Source organism: Felis catus, chromosome X (genome assembly GCF_018350175.1).
Source record: "Felis catus isolate Fca126 chromosome X, F.catus_Fca126_mat1.0, whole genome shotgun sequence".
NCBI lineage: Eukaryota > Metazoa > Chordata > Mammalia > Carnivora > Felidae > Felis > Felis catus.
In genome coordinates, this window is record NC_058386.1 from 46,905,764 (window position 1) to 46,926,234 (window position 20,471).

At 35.9% G+C, this 20,471-nt stretch overlaps 1 protein-coding gene across 1 annotated transcript in view; it reads right to left on the reverse strand.

Moving 5' to 3' along the window:
- The window catches only part of FAM120C (family with sequence similarity 120C), a 121,030-nt gene that overhangs the window by 29,872 nt on the left and 70,687 nt on the right, over nt 1–20,471 (reverse strand). The window contains exon 10 of the mRNA XM_006943756.5: nt 11,851–12,100. Within this exon, the coding sequence (XP_006943818.1) occupies nt 11,851–12,100 (250 nt within the window). The remainder of the gene's footprint in view (nt 1–11,850; nt 12,101–20,471) is intronic.

Sequence of the window (20,471 nt, forward strand, 5' to 3'; positions counted from 1 at the left end):
CATTTATTGAAAAGTCTGTCCTGTCCTCATTGAATGATCTTGGCACCCTTGTCAAAAATCATTTGACCATATATATGTGAGAATTTGTTTCTAGGTTCTCTATTCTATTCCATTGGTCTATACATCTATCTTTATGCCAATACCATAATGTTTTGATTACTGTAGTTTTGTAGCAAGTTTTGAAATTAGGAAGTGTGAGTCCTTCAGTTTTTTCTTTTTCAAGATTGTTTTGGCTATTTGGGATCCTTCGAGATTCCATATGAATTTTAGGATGGGTTTTTCTATTTCTGCCAAAAATGTCATTGGGATTTTGGAAGGGATTGCATTCAATCTATAGATAATTTTGGGTAGTATCGACATTTTAACTATATTAAGTCTTCCCATCCATGTACACGAGATGTGCTTCCATTCATTTATGTCTTCTTCAATTTCTTTAGCAACACTTTGTATTCATTGTACAAGTCTTTCACCAGCCTGTTGAAGTTAATCCCTAAGTATTTTCTTCTTTTTGATGTTATTATAAATGGAATTGGTTTTGTAATTTCCTTTTCAGACTGTTCAATGTTCATGTAATAGAAAAGCAACTGGGACGCCTGGGTGGCTCAGCCAGTTAAGTGTCCGACTTTGGCTCAGGTCATGATCTCATGGTCCAGTGCTGACAGTTCTGAGCCTGGAGCCTGCTTTGGATTCTGTGTCTCCCTCTCTCTCTGCCCCTTTCCTGCTCACACTCTATCTCTCTCTCTCACTCTCCAAAATAAATAAACATTTTAAAAAAAGGAAAAGCAACTGATTTTTGTGTGTTGACTTTGTATCCCTGATACTTTGCTGAGTTCATTTATTAGTTCTAATAGCAATTTTGTGGAGTGTTTAGGCCTTTATACATACAAGATCATATATTGTATATCCTTGTTATCTTCTGTATAGTTGTATCCTCTTTTGAAAGTTGAGTATTGAAATCTCTTATTATTACTGTTGAATTGTCTGTTTTTCCCTTCATTTCTATTAATTCTCACTTCATATATTTTTGGGCCCTTTTGTTAAGTGCATATATTTATAATTGTTATAGCTCCCTGATGAACTGACCATTTTATGATTATAAAATGTTCTTCTTTTTCCAGTAACACTTTATTGTCTTAATATGTATTTTGTCTGGTGTTATTACAGCCACTCCAGCAATCTTATGGTTGTTGTTTGTATGTATATATTTTCCCATCCTTTTACTCTCCATCTATTTGTATGTTTGAATCTAAAGCTTGTTTCCTGTGGACAGCATATAGCTAGCTTTTGTTTCTTATTTAATCTGATAATCTCTGCCTTTTGATTGGATTTTAATCCAATTGGATTTAATTCACTCAAACTTAATGTTATTAACTTAATGTTTAGATTTGTATTTGCCATTTTGCTTTGTATATGTCTCATGTGTTATTTGATACTTTATTCCTTCTTTATTGTCTTCTTTCTTTTAAGTGGATATTTTCTAGTGTAAAATTTTAATTTAATAATTTTTAAATTACATTCTTGAGTTCTTTTCTCTAGGGCTTCTAATATACATCTTAACAGTATCTGCTTCAGACATAAAATAACTTCATTCCAGTATAGTTATCAAAACTTTAATCTTATAATCTAGGTCCATTCCCTCCCCTCTTTTTTTGTGGTATTATTGCTCTACATGTTACATCTATACAAACTCAAGAATACACTGTCATAATTATTACTTTATATAATCTTATTTCTTTTGAAAGAGTTGAAAGAAGAGGGGTATCTGGGTGGCTCAGTTGGTTAAGCATCTGACTTCAGCTCAGGTCATGATCTCACAGTTTGTGGGTTTGAGTCCCAAGTCCAGCTCTGCACTAACAGCTCAGAGCCTGGAGCCTGCTTCAGGATCTGTGTCTCCCTCTCTCTCTGCCCCTCCCCCACTGTGTTTACTCTCTCTCAAAAATAAACACTAAAAATAAATAAATAAATAAATAAATAAATAAATAAATAAATAAATGTAAATAAAAGCATTGAAAGAAGAAAGGAGTACATATTTATAGTTTTGCCGTATTAACCTAATTATTTCTAGTTCTCTTGTGGATTTACCATCTGGTGTCATTTTTTACTCCAATGCATCTTTGTTTCCATACACTTTCTTTTTGCTGATATCGTCAAATATATTTCTGTTATAGGCTCAACAATACAATTATATACATATTGTTTGATGCAATTACTTTAAGATTATTTATTTACTTTGAGAGACAGAGAAAGAGCAAGCTGGGGAGGGGCAGAGAGAGGGAGAGAGAGAACCCTAAACAGGCTCTGCATTGTCAGTGCAGAGCCCAATATGGGGCTCGAACTCACAAATCACAAGATCATGATCTGAGTGTAAATCCAGAGTTGGACGCTTAACCAACTGAGCCATCCAGGTGCCCCTGATGCAATTACTTATTTTTTAAATGTTTATTTATTTTTGAGAGAGAGACAGAGTGTGAGTTGGGGAGGGGCAGAAAGAGAGAGGGAGACACAGAATCTGAAGCAGGCTCTGAGCTGTCAGCACAGAGCCTGATGTGGGGCTCAAACTCATGAGCTGTGAGATCATGACCTGAGCCGAAGTTGGATGCTTAACTGACTGAGCCACCCAAGTGCCCCTACTTTTTAAATAAGAGGAAAAAAAAGAACAATGAAATTATTCTGTCTTTTGTATTTACCTACATAATTATCTTCATCAGTATTGTTTTTTTAAATATCTGAATACTGCCTGTTGTTATTTGCTTTCAGCCTGTAGAGCTTCTTTTAGTATCTCCTATAAGGGAAGTCTGCTAGCAACACATTCTCTCAGTTTATTTTTGAATGTTTTTATTTGTTTCATGTTTGAAACATAGTTTTACTGGATATAAAGTTGACAGCTGAGAGTTTTATATTTAAGCACTTTGAATTATGTTGTCTCACTGCTTTCTGGTCTCCATTGTTTCTGACAATGGTTGTTTGTGGTTCCTTTGCCTGTGATTGGTCATTTTTTCCTTACAGTATTCAAGATGCTCTTGTTGTCTTTGATTTTCACCATTTTGATTATGATCTAGTGTGGTTCTTTTTTGGGTTCATCTCAGATGTATAAAATAATGTTTTTGTCAAATTTGGAGAATTTTCAGCCATTTTTTTCAAATATTTTTATTCCCCCCTCCTACTAGTACTCCCATTATGTGAATGTTGGTGCATTTAATGGTGTCACTCATTTCTCTGAGGCTCTGTTCAGTTTGCTTCATTCTTTTATCTCTCTGTTCTTCAGACCACATAATCTGTATTAATCTGTTTTCAACTTGGCTGCTTCTTTCTTCTGCCAACTCAAGTGTACTGTTAATCCTCTTTAGTAAACTTTTCATTTTGGCTTATTTTACTTTTCAACTTCAGAATATCCATATGGTTCTTTTTGATACTTACTCTTTATTGATATTCTCTATCTGAGGAGACACTGTCATCATGTCTTGTTTTAATTCTTTTTTTTTTAAACGTTTATTTATTATTGAGAGACACAGCGTGAATGGGGCGGGGGCCGGGGGGGGGGTCGCAGAGAGAGAGGGAGACACAGAATTGGAAGCAGGCTCCAGGCTCTGAGCTGTCAGCACAGAGCCCGATGTGGGGCTTGAACCCACAAACCGCAAGATCATTACCTGAGCCAAAGTCAGACGCTTAACCAGGCGCATGATTGTTTTCATTCTTTATGCATGGTTTCACTTAGTTCTTTGAACATTTAAAAAAAATTTTTAATAAAATTTTTGTTGGAAATTGGATATTTTAGATAATAAATTGTAACAATGCTAGATACTGACCCTACCCTTCAGCCCAGGGTTTGATGTTTGCCTGGTTGTTCTCTTGTTTTTATTTTTTTAGTGACTTGCCTGCATTAATTCTGTGAGTTCTATTTCTGAAATATGTAGGATGCAGCCTCTGATGTCTCTACTGAGAGTTTTCCCCTTGTTTTTCTTTTAGCTTGGCAACCTAGATGTTACTCCTGGGTCAGCTTAAGCCACTAATTGGTCAAAGGTTATGCTTAAGTCTTCTTAGCCAGTTAGATTTTTACCTTTTACTGTTGAATATATGTGTGTGGAATAAGGCTGCTATCATAGTTCAGGAAATTTACACATTTTTGCCCCACATTCAGTGAGGGATAATTAGTTTGGAGTTTCCTTCTTAGGGTATTGCTGAGAAAGCATAGCTTTGGGTATTCACAGTCTTCCAGTCTGGAATGATGAGTTTTATTTTAGTTTTAAATCTGGCTTCCTAGGAGTTGCCTCTGGGTCAGAGAAGCTTATTGTTCAGCTGATGCTTGGTCAGAGGTGGTATTTCTATTGCTTGTGCCAGTGAGGCATCTGTCCTGTATTGATGGTCTCTGGGTGGTTTGGGGAATGCTCTGAAGTCTGTCCCATGTCCTGTTCTGGTTCCTCCTGAGTGGGTGCCATCTAGGATATGCACACACCTTTCCTGATCTCCAGAGTTTACTGTAATCCTAGGAGGGTTCTTCTTGGCTTTCTCCAAGAGGGAAAAAAACCCTCTTAGGGTTTCTTTCTCTTGTTTTCTCTATAAAACTTCTGGATGCCCTGGTGTTCTGCTCATATCATGGAACTACCAGCCTCCTCTAAACTACTCATCATCAAGATACCTATGTTCTTGACATGCTGTTAGGCATGGAATTTTCCATGCTCTGCTCCAAATAAAAACAGTCCCTTTGGGTAGGTGTGGAGCTCCTCATTCTTATGCCTAGATTCTTCTGGCTACCCTGAGTGGGGGTTGGTGGGTGATCCTCTTTACCATGCCTACCTGGACATAGGGCTGGAGTTGATGAGAAATGGTAATATTATCTTTCCCAGGTGAAACCATAACCCAAGAAGAAGAGCTGGGAGGAGAAGGAGCCCTTTTCTTCTTGGCTATATATGCCTAAGGGTTAAATGATTAAAAAAAAATAGTTTTCACAAGTTGTAATTTTGCCGGAAAGAGGGTTTGTCTACCTCCTTACTCTGTCCTTCTGGAAGTCCCACCATTTGTGTTCCTTTTTTATTTTTCCTTGAGATAAAATACACATAATATTTACCACTTTAATAATTTTTCAGTGTACATTTGCAGTGGCATTAAGCACATTAAGGACATTTACACCATTACCACCATCCATATGCATAACTTTTTATTCTTCCCAACTTGAAACTCATATCCACTAAACACACCCTATTCCCCCAACTGCAGACCCCTGGAAATCACCATTTTACTTTCTATTTCTGAATCTGACTACTCTAAGTACCTCATATAAGTTGAATCACACCATATTTGTTTTTATTGACTCGTTTAGTTCACTTAAGTGTAATGTCTTCAAGGTTCAGCCATGTTGTAGCATGTGTCAGAATTTCCTTCTTTTTTAAGGCTGAATAATATTCCATTTTATGTATATATGACATTTTATCAATGCATCCATCAGTGTAAATGGGTTGCTTCTACCTTTTGATTATTGTTAATCTTCTTCTGATTCCTTTGTGATACATTGTTTTTCTCATGCTTCTTTCAAGACTGTGTTTGTCTTTTAACAGTGTCTAAGTGTGGATCTTTTTTTTTTTTAATGTTTATTTATTTTTGAGACAGAGACAGAGACAGAGCATGAACGGGGTAGGGTCAGAGAGAGAGGGAGACACAGAATCTGAAGCAGGCTCCAGGCTCTGAGCTGTCAGCACAGAGCCTGACGCGAGGCTTGAACTCACGGACCGTGAGGTCATGACCTGAGCCGAAGTCGGATGCTTAACCGACGGAGCCACCCAGGCGCCCCTAAGTGTGGATCATTGAGTTGACATTTGGAGTTTTTGAACTTGGATGTGGAGGTTTATGTTTTTCATCAAATTTGGGAAGTTTTCAATTCTTATTTCCTCACATATTTTTTTAACCATCCCCCTTTCTCTTGGGTCACCTATTAGGCATATGTTGCTATGTCTGATATCCTATAGGTCTCTTTTCATTTTTGCATTCTGTTCTTCAGATTGGGTAATCTCTATTTATCTGCCTTCGAATTCACTGATCTTTTTCTTCTCTCAGTTCAAAACTGCTATTCAGCCCTTTCCTTCAAGTTAATTTTTCATTTCAACTATTGTATTTTTCAGTTCCAGAATATCTATTTGGTTTCTTTTTGAATTTCTATCTCTTCATTGCTATTCTCAATTTGATAGTCACTGTTATCAAAATTTTTTATTTATTTAAATTCAAATTCAAGTTAGTTAACATACCGTGTAGTACTGGTTTCAGGAGTAGAACCCTTTAATTCTTTAAATATGGTTTTCTTTAGTTCTTTGAATGTATTTATTATAGGTGATTAAAAGTCCTTACTTACTATGTCCTACAGCCATATTCCCTTCCAGACCATTTCTATTGAGTGCTTTTTGCTTGTGTATTAGCCACACATTATTATTTCGTTGCAAATCTTACAATTTTTTTGGACAGTGGACGTTTTCAATAATATATTGTAGCAACTCTCTCCAAGAATTGTTGTTGCTGGTGCTTTGTTTGTTTAGTGACATGTCTAGACTAATTTTGGAGAGCCTGTCCCTCCTTCAGTGGGTGGCTTGATATCCCTGCTTAGATTTTTGTTTTTATTTTTAACTCTTTATTTCATTTTTAAGCCTAATTTCCTAGGCATCTCTCTTGGATCAGCATAGCTTATTGATCAGCCAACGATTAGTCAAAGGTTGTGCAGAAACATCTTGAGCCAATAAAGCTTCCATTTTTGCCAAGGGGATCTAAGTGTAGATTGCGGCATGCATTAAAATTTTAGGCAGTTATAAGTTGGGCTTTGATTTTTACCTTGTGCAAGTCTCATGTTCAGCCTAGGAGGCATATATAATTGGGACTTTCTCCCAGTTTCTTTTGAGTGTGTATACAGCCCTATGCATGTACATCTCAGATCTCCAGGAATATAAAGCAGTTTATCAAAGCCCTTTATGATTGTCTTGTTGCCCACATCTCCCAAATTTTTAGCATGGTGTATGGCAGTCACTGGAAACAGAGGTGCTGGCCTTCCCTGATATTGCTATTGTTTTTGATACTGCCCTGGACTTGAGGCTTCTTTATTTATTTGTCATTAAAAAAATTCCTTTCTTGTCTCAAGATCAGTTAAATCATTGCTTAGTTTTTATTCTATGTTTTATCTTTTTTTCCTTTACATTTATCTCTATAATAAATCCATCTGGAATTTAGTAGAGGCGAGGCCCTAACTTGATGTTTTCTCTCCAAATACCAATACAATTTTCTCAACAATTATTTAAAACTTCATCTATTCCTCATTGATTTGTGAAGCTTCCTTTACCATATTTTAAGTTATCATGTTAAGTTATCACGTGTCTAGGATCTTAATCAGTATTATCTGCTCTAAAACAATAACCTGTCAATTTTTATGCCAGTAACAATTCATTTTAGTGTAAGTTTATAAAAAAATTTTCTTTGTTTGAGCCAAGATTGCTCTTGTTTTTCAATCCCAAGCTATTCTTATTCATTTGCTTTTCCGAATAAACTTCGGAATTATTCTGTCAAGCGAACAAAAACAAGTTCTTATCTGTCTTTACTCTTCAACATTTATTTATTTTTGGGACAGAGAGAGACAGAGCATGAACGGGGGAGGGGCAGAGAGAGAGGGAGACACAGAATCGGAAACAGGCTCCAGGCTCTGAGCCATCAGCCCAGAGCTTGACGCGGGGCCCGAACTCACGGACCGCGAGATCGTGACCTGGCTGAAGTCGGACGCCCAACCGACTGCGCCACCCAGGCGCCCCATGTCTTTACTCTTTACATATCAGGATGGCACTTGGTTAACTCCAATGCCCTATTAGAGCTCATAACAAACCCACTGCTTCCTAATAGAATTAAATTATTTCTCAGAAAAGATTCCTCAACGTTACACAAGGTCTAGAAGGATGACCTTGTCAAATTTCAGGTTCTACTTCTGTTCTATTTCTCAGCTAAACTGAGAAGTTTAGATTTTATGTTAATCTTTAAGACTATTTTCCTGCCATTTTGTCTTTTAAAGAGCATAGGAATCGGGAGTTGGAGAGACCTGGGTTCCAACTCTTGCACTACCCATTACTAGCTATGTAACCTTTGCACAAGTCACTTCTCTTTGAGCCTTTGTTCCCTCAACTATAAATGGAGGTAAATAATATTTAGTTTTTAGCACTATTATGAAGATTAGTAGCACTGAACAGAAAGGGCTGACTTAGCACACTGCCAGGTACATAACATGTAATATTATAGAACCTGTTCTTGATGATTTTATGAACACTGATTATTGCCTTGTGCTTTACTAATGATCTTATATGGGTTACTGATTTATACAGGGCAGTTTCCCCCTACACTAAATGGGTTCTTAGGTCTTTTTAAAAGTAATCTTTATATCTTTTCCCCTGCTTTTAGGCAGCTTTTAAGCTATTACTTTTCATTACTGTCATTGAGGCTGGTTCTAAGAATAGGTCCTACTCCTTGTCTCACGTCCCTTATAATTTGCCACTTCGGATCTGCCGTACACTAGGAAATCAGATAGCCAAATTGTCAGAAATGTGTATATATTAAGAATAAATAGGTTGAGCAGGAAGCTAGGGGGTTCTCTTCAGGGAAAGCATATGGAACCTTTTAGACCATTACAGCCTTGTCTTGTGATAGCTATTATAGCTATTCATAAGCCATTGTTATTTTCATGTCCCTGGAGGTGTTCCAAAAAAAACCTAGAGAATCAAATAAATGGAAAAATGAGCTAGTACTGTACTTCTGAGAATAAAAGTAAACAAAACATGTAATTCCAGAGTTAATATGGACAATGCAGGGCTGTGGCCCAAGAACATTTTAGAAGTTAGGAGGAATGAATCCTGTCATTATTCCTATTGGTAAGACTTACATCACCAATTTTAATCTCAAGGCAGTTAGAAAATTAACAAATATGAAGCATCTATTATGTGATAGGGCCTCCACATTTATTACCTCAATCCTCAAACAGCTTTGAGAAATAAGGATTATTATACCCATTTATGTTGAGGGAATGGATGTTCTAAAGGTTAAAGTGACTTATCCAAACTGAAAAGCTGCAGAGCCAGAATTCAAACTAAGGTCTGTCCAATTTTAAAGCTCAATGCTCTATAATCCTCTGATGCCTTGTAGAGACTGACTTCTCTGTACATAAATTTACTTCCTATATATCAGCAAATAAACAATCAGAAAGTGTAACAGAAAACAGAATTGTCATCCATAATCACAACAATATATATCAAGTACAGAACTTTAAAACACAGAAGACCTCTATGGAAACAAATTAACTCTACTAAGACATAAAGGAAGAGACCTAAATAAAGGGATGGGTAAACTATGATCTTTGGATGAGAACCCTTAACATGATAAAGATGTCAACTGTCCCCAAATTAATCTATAAATTGAATTTATTGACAAAAATATACACCAAAAAACCCAACCAGATAGTGTGGAAACTGGACTAATTCTAAATTACATGTATTAGAATAAAGATCACGTGATTCAGAAGTAATTAGTACATGTCTGAAACAAGAAAGCACAGAGTAGAGATTTGTCCTATCTGATATTAAGGCAAATTAAAAACCTATCATAATTGAAACAATGTGATCCTGGCCAGAGTTCAAATAGACAATGGAAAAAAATGAGTTCAGGAATGGACTAATGCATATATAGAAACATGGTACACAAGAAAGGTGGTAATATACATCAGTGGGGAAAGAAAAGATCATTTAATAAATGGAGTTGGGAAAACTAGCTTATTATGTAAAGAAAATAAAATCAGATCCTTGCCTACAGCATATATAGAATAGATACCTACTATAATTAAAGACCTGACATGGAAGGCAACGTTATAAAACTATTAAAAATGTAGAAAAGTATTGGGGTGCCTGGGTGGCTCAGTTGGTTAACCATCTGACTTCAGCTCAGGTCTGATCTCACTGTTCGTGAGTTCGAGTTTTGCATTGGGCTCTGTGCTGACAGCTCAGAGCCTGGAGCCTGCCTTCAGATTCTGTGTCTCCCTCTCTCTCTGACCCTCCCCCACTCACACTCTGTGTCTCTTTCAAAAATAAACAAACATTAAAAAATGTAGAAAACTATCTTTATGACCCAGGGGTAGGGAAGAATTTATTAAATAAGATCCCAAAAGCATCACCACAAGGGTACAATTTGAAAAGTGTCTGACAAAACCAAAATTAAATATTTCTTGGTGAGGGATGAAGTACAGGATACTGCAATTTACTTGAAAATGCACTGAAAACGCTGGATAGATGGATGACTAGAGAAGGACAGATGGCCAGTTATATAGGATAAAGCAAGTTTAGTAAAATATTAATTATAGAATCTGAGTGGTGGGCTTATGAGTGTTCATCATACTATTCTTCCAACTGTTCTGTGTGTGTGAAGTTATAGCAATAAAAATATTGGTGAAAAGGAAATACTTTTGTTCAACAAAGACATTGTATATAGTTTTGAAAAACTGTGACTGGAAAATATATTTGATATACATACAGATATAGAAATGATATTTGCTATATATGTATATGTATATGTATACACACACACATTTGACAAGAAACTTCTGTAATTGGCAAGAAAAAGACAAGTAACCTAAAAGAAAATTTGCAAGGTAAATAAATAGGCACTTCAGAGAATGAGAAAACAAGTAGTTAATCTGTATAAAATAGAAGCTCACCTCATCTGTAGTCAAATAAATGCAAATTAAAATCAAAGATACTACTTGAAGCCCACTGGACTAGCAAAAGTTAAGAAGTTATATGATATCAGTACTGGCAATACTATGAAGAATAGAAGCCCTTATGTGTTGTTCACAGGACTAGATTAGTATGAATACGATCTAGAGCAACATGGCAATATTGGGTGAAAAACCTATATGCATATTTTATAGGATCCAGGAATTCTACTCCTGAGTATATACTTCAGATAAACTGGTACAGGAACATAAAGAAACAAAGACTTCTATGAAGAGATTTCCTGTAGCACTGTTTATAATACCCCAGAACTGGAAATCAATAAATAAAATACTGTGACATTACTATATGAAGGAACATAATCCAGCAGTTATGAGGAATCAACCATGTAGGAGTATGGATGGATATCAAAAATAACACTGAGTAGAAAAAAAAGAAATAGAATGATATGTACAGCACAATATCTTTCATGTTGAAAAAAAAGGAAAAAAAATCGGGGCACCTGGGTGGCTCAGTCAGTTAAGTGCCCAACTTTTGATTTCATCTCAGGTTATGATCTCCTGGTTTGTGAGTTCGAGCACCGCATCGGGCTTTGCACTGACAACACGGAACCTCCCTGGGATTCTGTCTCCCTCTCTCTCTGCCCCTCCCCTGCTTGCTCTCTCTCTGTCTCTCTCAAAATAAATAAAAATAAAAAATAAACTTTTAACAAAAAGAAAAAATCTACATATACAAACAACACTATAGACTATGCATGGATACACATATGTTTAAATAAATACATGGCAAATGGCATGGAAGGACACACACCAAATACCCAAGAGTGGGTGAATGTGGGAAGAGAAGAGAAGTGAATAAGATCATGAATAAAGACTGAAGGAGACAAAAGCCAAATATAAACCCAAATATAAAAGTTCATGCAGGTCATGAATGAACTGATGATGACAGAGGATCATAAACTGAAGAAACTATCATGGCAATCAATTTCAGCGTTTCTGAATTCTAAGCTGAACTTCAAACGATAACCTCCCCATCCCCAAACACCATAAAAACACATGCTTAAAGAAAATGTGACAAAAGTAAAAGAGAACTAAACCGGTCACTTCCCTGTCCCATGGCTTACCGGAGTACGCAGCACATGAGCAGCAGATGGGTTGGGACATTAGCTGGGTTGAGCATACTGGGGGTATCTGACTTCATACAGGCCAGGAAGGCCCGCATCCTTCTGTTCTTGTCCTCCACTGCTTTGCCGAGCCAGAGCTTCTTGAGATTTGGGCAAGTCCATTCCCGAAACGTCAGTGCAGACACCAGCTCGGGGGTTTGAGGTGACTTCCCTTTATAGGCAGACCACTCTTTGAGGATCACTGAAGGAACTGGAAAACAGAAATTGAGGAAAAACAGGCTCTAGAAAATTCCTGAGCATTTCTGTAAAATTTCTGGCCGCAAGTGACAGGATCTGTCCCATTTCAACATCTTTTTATTTTTTGTCATTAGAATTTTTATTGTTAGCAGTAGGAACAGCACTTAATAGATGTTTGATATGTTAGGTACTTTACATATGAATGTAAATGTCATTTACTTCTCAAAACTCAGAACTCTAATCCCGAGAGAGAAGTATTGTAATTACATTATCATAAAACACAGTGCTCTTTTTTCATTGAAAAAATAAAGGCTCAAAGTCACACAGTTAATTATGTTGAAACCCATTTAAGTAAATGTACTAGGCTAGGCAAAGAAAGAAGTCCAAGGAGGAATTACATAAATATCTGGCTTCATAACAGATTGTGGGATACTCTAAAGGACTTTAAAGAATTTCAAAAAATTCTCAAAAAAATATCTTTTAGATTTTTGAAGGTTTAACAGACAAGGAAAACATGGCTTCTGTCTACTTCTAGTATACTTCAGGCTCTTAAGCTATGGCCTGTTTTACTGAAGACATCCAGCATTTACTCAATTACCCAAGCTAGAAACCTGGAAGTCATCCCAGAGTCCACACTATCCTTTACCTGCTTCACATCTGGATATTGCCAAGGTCCTGCTGATTCTATTACCTTATCATCCTTTTTTATCTGTCCCCTTGTCTTCATCACAACAAATAGTACAGAGGTTCAGATCTCATCATCTTTCACCTGACAACAATTCTGGAGACTTGTCCCTGCCTTCATTCTGTCTAGTCTACCTCATACGCATGCTCCACCACCATGAGAGTGCTCTTCTTAAAAAACTTTTTAATTTGAAATATAGATTCACAGGGAGTTGCAAAGATAATAGAGAGAGGTCCTATGTACCCTTTACCCAGTTTTCCCCAAAGATTGTATCTAAAACAATTATAATATCAAAGCTAAGAAGCTGACACTGGTATAATTGTGTGGATAGTTCTAGGTTACATGTAGTTTTGTGCAACCACCACTGCAATCAAGATGCAGAAGTATTCAGGGTGCCTGAGTGGCTCAGTAGGTTAAGATACAGAACTATTCAATTACCACAAAGATCTCCCTTATGCTACCCTTTTTATGGTTACACCCAACACCCTCCAGCACCATCTCTAATCCCTGGCAACTACTAATCTGTTCTCTATCCCTACAATTTTGTCAATTTGAGAATGTTAAATAAATGGACTCCTATAGTATGCAACCTTTTGAGATTGGCATTTGCACTTGGCATAATGCTTTTGGGATCCATCCATGTTGTTGCATGTATCAATACATTTTTTGTTTTTTGTTTTTTTACCAAGTAGTATTTCATGGTATGGATGTACCACAGTTTCACCATTCACCTTTTGAAGGACATCTGGGTTCTTCCAGTTTGTGGCTATTATGAATGAAGCTGCTATGAGTATTTGTGTATAAGTTCCTGCATGAAAATAAATCTTCCTTTCTCTGAGATAAATGCCCAAAAGTATAAGTGCTAGGTTGCATTGTAAGTCTATTTTAAGTTTTGAAAGGAAATGGCCAAATTACTTTCTAGAGTGGTGGTACCATCTTGTATTCCTACCAACAGTTTATGGGTGATCCAGTTTCTCCACATCCAATCCAAATGAATAAAATTATTAATTTTAGCCATTGTGATAAGTATGTAGTTATATATAATTGTGGCTTTAATTTGCAATTCTTTTTTAAAAAATTTTATTAGTGTTTATTTATTTTTGAGCGAGACACAGACAGAGAGACAGAACGTGAGTGGGGGAAGGGCAGACAGAAAGAGAGAGGGAGATGCAGAATCCGAAGCAGGCTCCAGGCTCTGAGCTGTCAGCAGCATAGATCCCAACGTGGGACTTGAACCCACAAGCCGTGAGATCATAACCTGAGCCAAAGTCAGATGCTTAAACCACAGAGCCACCCAGGCACCCCCTTAATTTGTAATTTTTTAATGGCTAATGATGTTGAACATCCTTTCATGTCTTTATTTGCCATGTATATCTTCTTCAGTGAAATGTCAGCATTCTTTTGCTGATCTTCTAATTGGACAATTTTCATAATGCTCAATTGGGCAGTTTTCATAATGCTCAGTTTTGAGAGTTCTTTATATATTTTAGATAGTAGTCTAGATATGTGGTATTTGTTCACCTACTGATGTCCAATTGATCTAGTACCATTTGTTAAAAGACTATCCTTCCTCTAATGAAGTACTTCTGCAGCTTTGTCAAAAATCAGTTGGCTGTACTTGTACGGGACTATTTCTGGGTTCCCTATTCTGTTCCACTAATCTGTGTCTATACCACTACCAACACCACACAGTCTTAATTATTGTAGCTACATGGTAAGTTTTGTAATCAAGGTAGAGTGATTCCTCCCAACTTATTTCTTTTCAAAAAATGTTTTAGATATTCTAATTCCTAAGTCTTTCCATATAAATGTTAAGCATCCAACTCTTGATGTCGGCTCAGGTCATGATCTCACAGTTTGTGGGTTTGAGCCCCACACTGGGCTCTGTGTGGACAGTGCTGAGCCTGCTCGGGATTCTCTCTCTCTCCCTCTGTCTGCCTCTCCCCTGCTTGCACTGTCCCTCTCTCAAAATAAATAAACTTAAAAAAATAATCTTCTATATATCTACAGAGAATCCTGCTGGGATTTGGATAGGAATTGTGTTAAACCTGTATATCAATTTGGAGAGAATTGACATTTTACTATGTTGAATCTTCCAATTCAAGGAGATCTATGTCTCTCCATTTATGTAGGTCTTCACCAATTTCGTTCATCAGCATTTTATAATTTTCAGCATACAGATCTTGAACATCTTTTGTTAAATTTATACCTAAGTACTCCATTTGTTGGAGGAGTTATAAATGGTATTGTATTTATTTCAGTGCCCCATATTCATTGTTAGTGTATAGAAATAGAATTCATTTTAGTATGTTTATTGTATATTCTACAACCTTGATGAATTCACTCATTAGTTCTAGCAGTTTTGTTGTCAATTGGGATTTTCTACATAAGCTATGTCATCTACAATTAGGGACAGTTTTATTTTTTCCTTTCTGATCTGTATGCCTTCTATTTCGTTTTCTTGCCTTCTTGTGCTGGCTAGAACTTCCAGTACTATGCTGAAGAGCTGCAGTAGGGCATAACTAGACTTGCTCCTAATTTTAGGAGAAAAACATTTAGTCTTTCACCATTAAGTGTAATGTTGGCTGAAGGGTTTTTGTAGATGTTTTTTTATCAAGTTATAGGCATTCACCTCTACTCCTAGTTTTTTGGGGAGTTTTTTTTTCATGAATGGTTGTTGAATTTTGTTAAATATTTTTCTGCATCCATTGAGATGACCATATTATTTTTCTTCTTTATCCTGTTTGTATGGTGGATTACATAGACTGATTTTTCAAATATTGAACTAGTTTTGCAAAATAGAACATACCCTACCAAATTACTATGGTGTGTAATTCTTTTTATATATTGCTGAATTCTATTGACTAATACCTTGTTAAGAACTTTTACATCTATATTGACAAAGGATATTGGTGTGAAGTATTATTTTTATGTACTGTCTTTCTCTGATTGTAGTATCATGGTAATACTGGCTTTGTAGAATGATTTGGGAAGTGTTCTCTCCTATTTTCTGAAAAAGATGGTGTAGAATTGATGGTAATTCTTTTTAATTTAATTTATTTATTGTCCACAATAAGTGCCTGATTGTGCAAAGCACTGCTGGAAATAAAAAGATTTATGAGACAGTCTCTATCTACTCTTTTTTAAAAAAATTAATTATCAAGGGGTGCCTGGATGGTTCAGTTGGTACAGCATCCAACTCTTGATCTTGGGGTCATGAGTTCAAGCCCTATGTTGGCTGTAGAGATTACATTAACAAAATTAGGAGTGCCTGGGTGGCTCAATAGGTTGAGAGTCCGACTTCGGCTCAGGTCATGATCTCACAGTTCATGAGTTCAAGCCTGTCGTTGGGCTCTGCACTGACAGCTCACAGCCTGGAGCTTGCTTCAGATTCTGTGTTTCCCTCTCTCTGACCTTCCCATGCTCATGCTCTGTCTGTCAGTCTGTCTCTCTCAAAAATAAATAAAAATTAAAAAATAATATAAAATTTTATTATTGAAATATAATTGACATACAATGTTCTATTAGTTTCAAGTATACAACATAGTGATTTGACAATTAAGTATTTGTTAAAAATATGGTAGAATTCTCTAGTGAAACTAATTCAGTCAGATTTCTTTTTTGGGAAATTTTAAATTAAATTTTATTAATATTTACAGGGCTATTCAAATTATCTATTTCATATCAGGTGTGTTTTGGTAGTTTGTAATTTTGAGAATTGATCCATTTTGTTTAAGTTGTCAAATTTATGTGTAGAGTTGTTTACAGTATTCCCATATAATCCTTTTGATGTCTGTAGGCACTGTGGTGTTATCTCCTGCCTCATTCTTGATATTAGTAATTTGTATATTCTCTATTTTCCTTATTGTGGTCATGCTAGAATTTCATCAATTTCATTGTTTTTTTCAAAGAATCAAGTTTTTGTTTCACTGATTTTTCTGTTATTTTTCTGTTTCCAATTCCACTGACCTTTGCTCTTTATTATTTCATTTTAGTTTGCTGTAGGTTTAGCTTTCTCCTCTTCTTGTTTCTTGAGGTAAAAATTCAGAGGACAGATTAGAAATTTATCCCTTTTTCTAATTTGAGCATTTAGGACTATAAATTTCCTTTTCAGAAATTTAGCTCCATACCACAGATTTTAATATGCTGTATTTTTATTTTCATTTAGTTCCATGTATTTCCTTCTTTCCCTTAAGACTGGCTATTTGGGAGCACCTGGGTGGCTCAGTTGGTTAAGCGTCCGACTTCAGCTCAGGTCATGGCCTCATGGTTTGTGAGTTCGAGCCCTGCATTGGGCTTTCCTTGGAGCCTGGAGCCTGCTTTGGATTCTGTGTCTCCCTCTCTCTCTGCCCCTCCCTCGCTTGTGCGCACGCTCTCTCTCTCTCTCTCTCTCAAGAATAAATAAAACACTAAAAAAAGATTTTAAAAAAAGTTTTGCTATTTGACCCAAGGTTTGGATAAAAGTGCTTTGTTATCTTCCAAGTATTTCTAGATTTTCCTGTTATCTTTCTGTTGTTGATTTCTAATTTGATTTCATAGTGGTCTGAGAATATACCCTGTATAGTTTTAATTCTTTTAAATTTATTCAGGTTTGTTTTATGGCCCAGGATATGATCCATCTTGGTATATATTCTGTGGGCATGGAAAAGAACATGCATTTTGCTCTTGCTGCATGTTATATTAAGAATCAATTGATGGTTGTTGAGTTCTATATTACTGATGATTTTCTGTCTAGTTGTTCTATTCATTATTGAAAGGGGAGTTGAAGTCTCTAATTATAATTGGGGATTTGCCTTTTTTTCATTTAAGTTTTCTCAGTTGTTGCATCACATATTTTGTGGCTCTGTTTGGTGATACACATTTAGGATTGCTAGTCTTCTTGGTATATTGACCCTCTTACCAGTGTATCATGTGCCTCTCTTTCCCTGGCAATTTGCTTTGCTCTGAAGTCCATTTTATGTGGTATTAATACAGCCCTTCCTGATTTCTTTTCATTAATGTTTTCATGATATATAATTTTCCATCCTTCTACTTTCAACATACCTCTATCATTTATATTTGAAGTGAATTTTTTTGTAGACAACATATAATTGGGTAATGATTTTTATCCAATGTGTCAATGTCTGTATTTTAATTTGTGTAATTAGAAAACTTAAATTTAATGTAATTATTGATATGTTAGAGCTTAAGTCTATCATTTGTTTTGTTTGTTCTCTCCATTTTCCTATCTCTGCTTTCTTTTTCTCCCTTTTCTATAGGTTACATGTCCTTATTTTAGAATTTCATGTTGATTTATCTATAGTGTTTTTGAGTGTTTCTCTGTGTACAGCTTTTCCAGTGCATTTTCTAGGCACTGCATTATTTACACCTAACTCACCAAAGTCTACTGGTGTTGACATTTTATTGGTTCAAGTGAAGTATAAAAACCTGACCTGTTATGTCCCTTTAACCTTCCCCACTTACAATTGTCTTAAATATTTTCTCTACAGACATTGAGAACCACATTAAGCAGTGACAGTCTTGCTTTAACTGTGAAAACTCAAGAAAAGCAAAGACGACTGTATTTATCTACATTTTTGTTCTTTCCATTGTATTTCCTTCCTGATGTTACAAGAATCCTTCTATTTCTGTCTATTTTAATTCCAGTTACTTAACATACAGTGTTATTTTAGTTTCAGGTGTACAATATAATGATTCAACACTTCCATACATCACCCTGTGCTCATCACAAGTGCACTCTTTAATTTCCATCCCCATCTCCCCAACTTCCTCCCCTCTGGTAACCATGAGTTTATTTATTCCCTGTAGCGAAAAGTCTGTTTCTTGCTTGGACTATGTCTCTCTTTCAATTTTTTCCCTTGTTTGTTTTGTTCTTTAAATTCCACATGAGTGAAATCATATGGTATTTGTCGTTCTCTGACTTATTTTGCTTAGCATTATACTCTCTAGCTTCATTGGTATCATTGCAAATGGCAATATTTCATTACTTTTTAAGGCTGAATAATATTCCAATATATAATCCAATGCAATATTAAACACACACACACACACACACACACACACACACACACACACAAACATACACACCACATCTTCATCCATTCACCGATTGTTGGACACTTGGGCTGCTTCCATAAAATGGCTATAATAAATAATGCTGCTATAAACAAAAGGGTACATGTATCCCTTTGAATTAGTGTTTCTGTATCATTTGGGTAAATGTCCATTAATGAGATTGCTGGATTGTAAAGGAGTTCTAGTCTTAAATTTCTGAGGAACCTCCTCCACACTGCCTGCCACAGTGGCTGCATGAGTTTGCATTCCCATCAATGGTGCAAGAGGGTTCATCTTTCTCCACATTCTTGACAATACCTATTGTTTCCTGTGTTGTTGATTTTGGCCATTCTGACAGGTGTGAAGTAACATCTCATTGTAATTTTGATTTGCATTCCCCTGATGAGCATCTTTTCATGTGTCTATTGGCCATGTGGATGTCTTCTTTGGAGAAATGTCTGTTCATGTCTTCTGCCCATTGAATAACTGGGTTATTTGTTTTTTGGGTGTTGAGTTTTGTAAGTTCTTCATATACTTTAGATACTAGCCCTTTATGAAATATATCATTTGCAAATATCTTCTCCCATTCTGGAGGTTGCCTTTTAGTTTTCTTGATTGTTTCCTTTGCTATGCAGAAGCTTTTTATGTAGATGTAATCCTAATAGTTTTTGTTTTTGTTTCCCTTGCCTCAGGTGACATATCTAGAAAAAAGTTGCTATGACTAGTGTGAAAGAAGTTACTGCATGTGTACTCTTCTAAGATTTTTATGATTTTGGGTCTCACATTTAGGTCTTTAATCTATTTCGAACTTATTTTTGCGTATAAGTAAGTGGTCCAGTTTCATTCTTTTGAATGGTGCTGCCCAATTTTCCCAATAGCATTTGTTGAAGAGACTTTTTCCACTGTATATTGTTTCTGCTTTGGTGAAGATTAATTGACCATATAATTGTGGGTTTGTTTCTGAATTTTGTATTCTATTCCATTGATCTATGTGTCTATTTTTGTGTCAGTACTATGCTTTTTGATTTACTACAGCTTTGTAATATAACTTGAAGTTTGGAATTGTGATGCCTCCAGCTTTGCTTTTCTTATTGAAGGTTGCTTTGGCTATTCAGGGTCTTTGGTGATTCCATACAGATTTTAGGATTGTTTATTCTAGCTATGTGAAAAATGCTGTTGGTATTTTGATAGGGATTGCATTAAATGTGTAGATTGCTTTAGGTAGTAAAGACATTTTAACAATATTTGTTCCTCTAATCCAGGAGCATGGAATGTCTTTCCATTTCTGTATGACATTTTCAATTTCTTTCATCAGTATTTTATAGTTTTCAGAGGACAGTTCTTTCACCTCTTTGGTTAGGCTTATTCCTAACCAAATCTTATTATTTTGGGTACAATTGTAAATAAGATTATTTTCTTAATTTCTCTTTTTGCTGCTTCATTATTGGTGTATAGAAATGCAACAGATTTCTTTCTGTACATTGATTTTGATTCCTGTGATTTTACTGAATTTCTTTATCAGTTCTAGCAGTTTTTGGTGGAGACTTTAGGGTTTTCTATATATAGTATCACGTCCTCTGCAAACAGTGAGAGTTTTACATCTTCCTTACTGATGTGGATTCTTTTTATTTCTTTTTGTTGTCTG